Consider the following 5,681-nt stretch of genomic DNA (forward strand, 5'->3'; position numbering starts at 1 on the left):
CTGATTTATTAATTACAGAGTCGAGTCATTGATTGTAATTAAATATATATATATATATATATATATATATATATATATATATATATATATATATATATATATATATATATATTACAGAAGTAAATTTTCTGCTATTAGGTTATGGAGGATATCATTTTCTATGATATTATTGAGCATTGACACGGCATACATCTTCTCTTTCATCGTATAACAGATATCGTAAACAAATTTCATCTGATTAATAATTTTGTACATTTTACAGTTTGAGTTGCACTTGCCATCTGTATAATATTAAAATGAAAAGTATATTTACAGCCGTGTATGCGATTATTATCTGAAGAGCTACAGTTTTTCCAGCGTATAACGTTGATATAAGTAAATTAATAAGACCTGTTAACATGTTACACGACAAGAAAAAAACAAGTCCATTGTAATTAACAGCCTCGAAAATTTCTAAAGTTCTTTTAATCGGACTATCGACAGGTAAATCCTGCAAACTATCTTGCTTCATATCGTGCTTATTTTCTCGTCTAGTTTTAAAACCAGCTTTATGTCTCTTATGTTTTACTTCGCCCATTTTTTCTATTACCTTGTCATTTTTATTATCAATGCTTTTATAATCCGATGTTGCATAAATTAATATATCTGTTACTACTTCAATAAGTAATAAGAGTGTAAGCATCATAGTGCTTAATGTAAGTATCCATGCACAATAACCCGCGTTGGCCAATCTTCTTGATATCCCAAAGTATTTATCGCAAAATAATGTTGCCGCACATGCCTGGGCTGCTATCAATGATAATTTTACGCATAGTATCATTGATTCATTGTAACTTGCATCTAAATCATATCCAAAGATTTTAATGTGAATATTTTTTCTCGGGTGTAAAGTAATACCTGAATTTAAATTTAAATAAGTGGAGTGTATCAATCTACCAACTGCAACACCAACGAGATATAATCCTACATAACCCGGTATAGACATAAGACCTTCTCTATTCGCACTGATAAAATTAATTCTTGGTTCGTTGCTTAAAATCCATTCCTTCAAACCATTATTAGTTAAGATATACTCGTGCATAGCCAAAATCCATATACCAGAAAGTAAAGAATACCTTGAACTTATCGTACTTGTTATCGTTCTAGTAAATAATTTGACAAATGCCAATGTTATAAAGAAATTCCAATGAACTCCATATTCGGTAGTATGTCTTTGATAACCTAAAAATTCTATTGCTAAAAATCTTCCAAAGCCTAACAATAATAACGGTATGGAACTCTTTAAAGGACTTTTCAAATTCCTTGACAATGTACCAAAGAAACCTTCTTTGGGTTGACTACCAAAATCTCTAGCCTCTGGTGCAACTAAAGCATTAGCTAATATAAATATACCAACACCGGTATCCATTAAACTATAACCAAATACTTCAGTTTTGGCAAACTTTCGTGGAAATATACGAAAGTCTACGGCTAATATACATATTACTGTAATGATATTGGAAAGTGCTCGGAAATTTGTTACAAATGGCCTTTTCCCTCTTATCGGCCTTAATATACAACTAGTCAGTGCATGTACTTTGATTCTCATTAACATAATATTTATGAAAGAAAGAACGATCATTAAAACGCATACGTTGCTAACGTATTCTGATAATATGGTACAACACAAAATGCATGGAACAACGGTTAACACGAATTCTATGACAATTTTCACATTTTTATGTAAATATTTTCCATAAAGCCCTAAAGTAGTTATTGTTAAAAGAACACCGCATACATTTGGTAAAATAACGTGAACAACCTCTTGTGACGTTGTCCCTCCATGATTTGAAACAAACGCTTCTTGTTCCAACCGGTAGCGCTCCTTATCTCGCGAAGACTCCATGTTTATAAAATCATTGATTTCTTTGTACCCAAATTTCTAAAGAAGTTCAGCATATATAGATTATATAAAAGGTAATGTTAAAAATACGAACTTACAATTTTCGATGAAATTCTTTGATTCTCCTGGGCAGCATGACATTAAACGAAATTGAGAGAAAACGTATAGAATAATTCAATGATATGGTGCATAAACACACATGTATTTCCATTACTAAACGCATGGTGGCGATAGTGGCATCAAGGCTATTCAACGCCCTTAATATTATAATGATTTACGTCGGCAACGAATCAAGATGTAATTTTTCGTCGATTTCGATGAACAATTACATCGTTTTAAAGATGAACAAAATGACTTTTCAAATGAAACGATAACTTTTCACAAAACACTCTCTTTTTAAATGGTCAATATTAACAAATTGATACTTTAATGAGTTAATTTTCTTTTTTATTTCGAAGAGTAAACATCGACACTCTCTCTTTCTAAACGTGAAAGCTTATAAATTAATACCTTTCATTAACTTTCCAATTATTTAAACAATCTTTAATATACGCGGAGTATTATACTAATATTTAAACAATAGTACATTCGTTTAAACGTTAAAAGGACTGAAAATAATTTTGATATCGAGATAATTATCCTTGTGTAATATCAACATTTTCGGTCTTTTAATTAACTTTAAGACGTTTCAAAAATCTTTTCTATCCAATTTTAATTAAACTTTGAAATACTCAGAAACTCTAATTGCTTTATTATTATTATATATTCCAAATGATGTTTACACAATTATTAATAACTATTTAGATTGATATTCAATAAAAAAAAGCTTTTGATAAGAATAGACAAATTTCTTCTCTCTAAAGATTAAAGATTTAGATTTTCTTTGATTTTCTTTTGATTTTTAAATGATAGTAGTACTAACAGTATATGAGAGTACAGTCACTGCAAAAAGTATCGGGGTAATGGCTGATCAAATAGATTTTATCATTTGTATAAATTGAATTAAAAACGGAAAAAATAAATTTTATTCAATTAATAAAAGCTTTTCAAATTGATCTTCGGAGAAGTTTATAATCTGGCATATGGTTTTTCTTGCTTTTATCAGATCTATTGCTATTTTTATTATGTGCAAAAATTTCTGTTATGTACTAACTCGACTTTTAGGTTATGAATGAGTGAGATACATAATCTTATACACCAATGAAATGGGCGCATAGTGTAGATAATGTTTCTAAAAAATAGTATTGACGTACGATAATGGTGATATGTAAATGTTTATGTGTATTTTAAAAAGTGATATAAAGATACGAAATGTTGTTGAATAAAATCAATTACGTGATAATGTTTAAACATTGAATACAATTTTCAATTAGAATTTCATTCTCTCAAAAAATACATTATTTTAATACAAGTGAAGTATTTAAAAAATAAGTCAACATTATGTCGAAAAAAAATTACGTATCATTGGAAAAATCACAAAGATCCAAACAAAATGAAATACCTGTTAAAGATAATGTTTCATTAGTCGAAAGAATGAAGCCTATGAATTTTACTTCTTACATGGGTCAAAAACATGTGATCGGACCTAATACAATATTACGTAGCTTTTTGGAAATAGGAGAAATTCCTAGTATGATATTGTGGGGACCACCAGGCTGTGGTAAGGTACTTTGACTCTCTGAAGGATCAAATTCTTAAATAATACATTTTGATTTCTACCTTAAAAATAAACCTGATATAATATTTTTCAGAAATCTTTAGTCAATATTATAATACAATTAACCAAAGAAAAGTTCCAAGATAAAACGCATATTGTAAAATTAGCTGCAACAACGTGTGGCATTGGAGAAGTTAAAACAGCTGTAGAAAAGGCAAAAAGTTCATTGAAATTTGGTCATAGAACAATTGTCTTTATGGATAACATCCACCGTTTCAATAAACTACAACAAGATATATTCTTACCACACGTAGAAGCTGGGACATTTATTCTCATTGGAGCAACAATAGAAAATCCTTCGTACAGTTTGAATTCAGCATTGCTAAGTCGTTGCCGTATATTTTCATTAAGTAAATTATCACCCAAAGACATCATTGAAATACTTAAGAAAAGCATACATTCCATGGATGGTAGAATCCATAATTCCCAGAATTCTGACAATGCTTCAAAATTTATAATTCATAGTGACACATTGGAATGGTTAGCTGAAGTATGTGATGGAGATGCACGAACTGCATTAAGTGGTTTAGAATTTGCAATTTGTGCAAAAAATTTATCATATGATAAAACATCCGTTATAAGTCTTGAAGATATTAAACAAGGTTTAATAAGTATGTACATGGAAGCAAACAATAAAAATGAACAGACGTATCATTTATATTCTGCTTTGCACAAATCAATTTGTGCAGGCAAGCCAAATGCTTCTTTATATTGGTTAGCCAGAATAATGGCTGCTAAAGAAGATCCTGTGGATATTGCTAGACGTTTAATCAGAATATCAGGCGAAGATATTGGTCTAGCTGATCCAGATGCTTTAGGTAATATGTCGATAAATTGTAATACTTATTATCATAATACATATTGTAATATATAGAATAATGAAAATAATTCTTCATTAGATTTAGCTGTTCATACACTGAATGCTTGTCAAATGATTGGTATGCCTGAAAGCGATGTTCTGTTAGCACAATGCGTAATTTATTTAACCAAAGCACCAAAATCTCGTCTGATTTATAATGCCCTGAAGGCAGCTCAAAAAGTTATTAATGATACCAAAGAACAACCACAGCCATATATTCCGTAACACATTAAGAAGTAGAAAGAAAGTATCAATGATAAAATTATAATCTTCCATTTTTTAACTACACATTTGCTATGATAATTATTGTATCATGTTTAAATTATTTTTTATAGGATCGCATAAGTATAATTTATTAAGGATACAAGAAACTAATAGTAATCATCTGTCAAAGAATCTGCATCAAAGAGGTTAATTTATTCCACAAAGATCAACCATGATCATTTTTGTGTACTACGTTAATTTTTCTACATTATAAAATTTCTACATTTTCTATATTATAAAAATAAAATTTATTTTCTCTTCTTTGAGTTCCCATTGACTTTCGGCCTGGGCTAATAATATAAGTAATTATGAATATTGTATGTACATATCGAAGTCTCAAGGGCGCATGCGCAAAACTATTTATCATCGTAAGATTAGTTAAAATACTTTCGATGTTTAATCGTACCTTTGTACACCAGATGGCAGTTTCGAGAATCGATCGGTCGAAAATATCGAGATGTTACATATTTAAATGTATTTATTAATACACCTTACAATTAATATATATTACGTTATTTCACACTGACGTAAGCGACATAACATATATAATTACGGAAAATTAAAGTAACATATATAGAAACGCAAAGGAAAATTTAGAACAACCCTCGTATGTAAGAATAGCGTAATCGATCAAGCATATACACCTTGGTAACGCCGAATTTTTCGCGATTATCTATTTTTTGTTTTGTTTAACGAATACACGAAGGGTATATCAGTAGGAGTAGAAAGATCAGTGATGTGTGCACGCTACGGTGCCTTCCTTCATGATAAAGGATAAAAGCATCCTCTTATGAAGTGTCGGCTAATCACCCGAATAATTTTCAAGACTCACAATTATGTTTTATAATTAAATACGCGTACCCTAGCTTTTCCTGTCTATTAGACTCGCCCTCTTTCTCGCTCATCTCTCTCTCTCTCTCTCTCTCTCTCTCTCTCTCTCTCTCTCTTTATCTCGAGAA

General features: G+C 30.1%; 2 protein-coding genes across 2 annotated transcripts; one reads left to right on the forward strand and one right to left on the reverse strand.

The window, feature by feature from the left end:
• Positions 1-60: 60 nt before the first annotated feature.
• On the reverse strand, positions 61-2,326 carry LOC146872807 (uncharacterized). Its single transcript, XM_035887261.2, has 2 exons — positions 1,981-2,326; positions 61-1,921 (listed from the first exon to the last, which is right to left on the reverse strand). Exon 2 carries the CDS (start codon positions 1,883-1,885, stop codon positions 257-259), a length of 1,629 nt encoding a protein of 542 aa, XP_035743154.2. The 5' UTR covers positions 1,886-1,921; positions 1,981-2,326; the 3' UTR covers positions 61-256.
• A 405-nt stretch (positions 2,327-2,731) lies between these two features.
• Positions 2,732-4,983, forward strand: LOC118446426 (ATPase WRNIP1). Its single transcript, XM_085658942.1, has 4 exons — positions 2,732-3,547; positions 3,634-4,417; positions 4,499-4,701; positions 4,794-4,983. Exons 1-3 carry the CDS (start codon positions 3,323-3,325, stop codon positions 4,681-4,683), a joined length of 1,194 nt encoding a protein of 397 aa, XP_085515068.1. The 5' UTR covers positions 2,732-3,322; the 3' UTR covers positions 4,684-4,701; positions 4,794-4,983.
• Positions 4,984-5,681: the final 698 nt, after the last annotated feature.

Source organism: Vespa mandarinia, chromosome 8 (genome assembly GCF_050613455.1).
Source record: "Vespa mandarinia isolate Hongniang chromosome 8, ASM5061345v1, whole genome shotgun sequence".
Taxonomy (NCBI): domain Eukaryota; kingdom Metazoa; phylum Arthropoda; class Insecta; order Hymenoptera; family Vespidae; genus Vespa; species Vespa mandarinia.

Excerpts from the sequence above, each read along its gene's own strand:
- LOC146872807 (XM_035887261.2), bottom strand. The coding sequence starts at position 1,885 with ATGGAGTCTTCGCGAGATAAGGAGCGCTACCGGTTGGAACAAGAAGCG.
- LOC118446426 (XM_085658942.1), top strand. The coding sequence starts at position 3,323 with ATGTCGAAAAAAAATTACGTATCATTGGAAAAATCACAAAGATCCAAA. Across the intron at positions 3,548-3,633 it reads GACCACCAGGCTGTGGTAAG|AAATCTTTAGTCAATATTAT; the intron begins GTACTTTGACTC and ends AATATTTTTCAG. Across the intron at positions 4,418-4,498 it reads AGCTGATCCAGATGCTTTAG|ATTTAGCTGTTCATACACTG; the intron begins GTAATATGTCGA and ends ATTCTTCATTAG.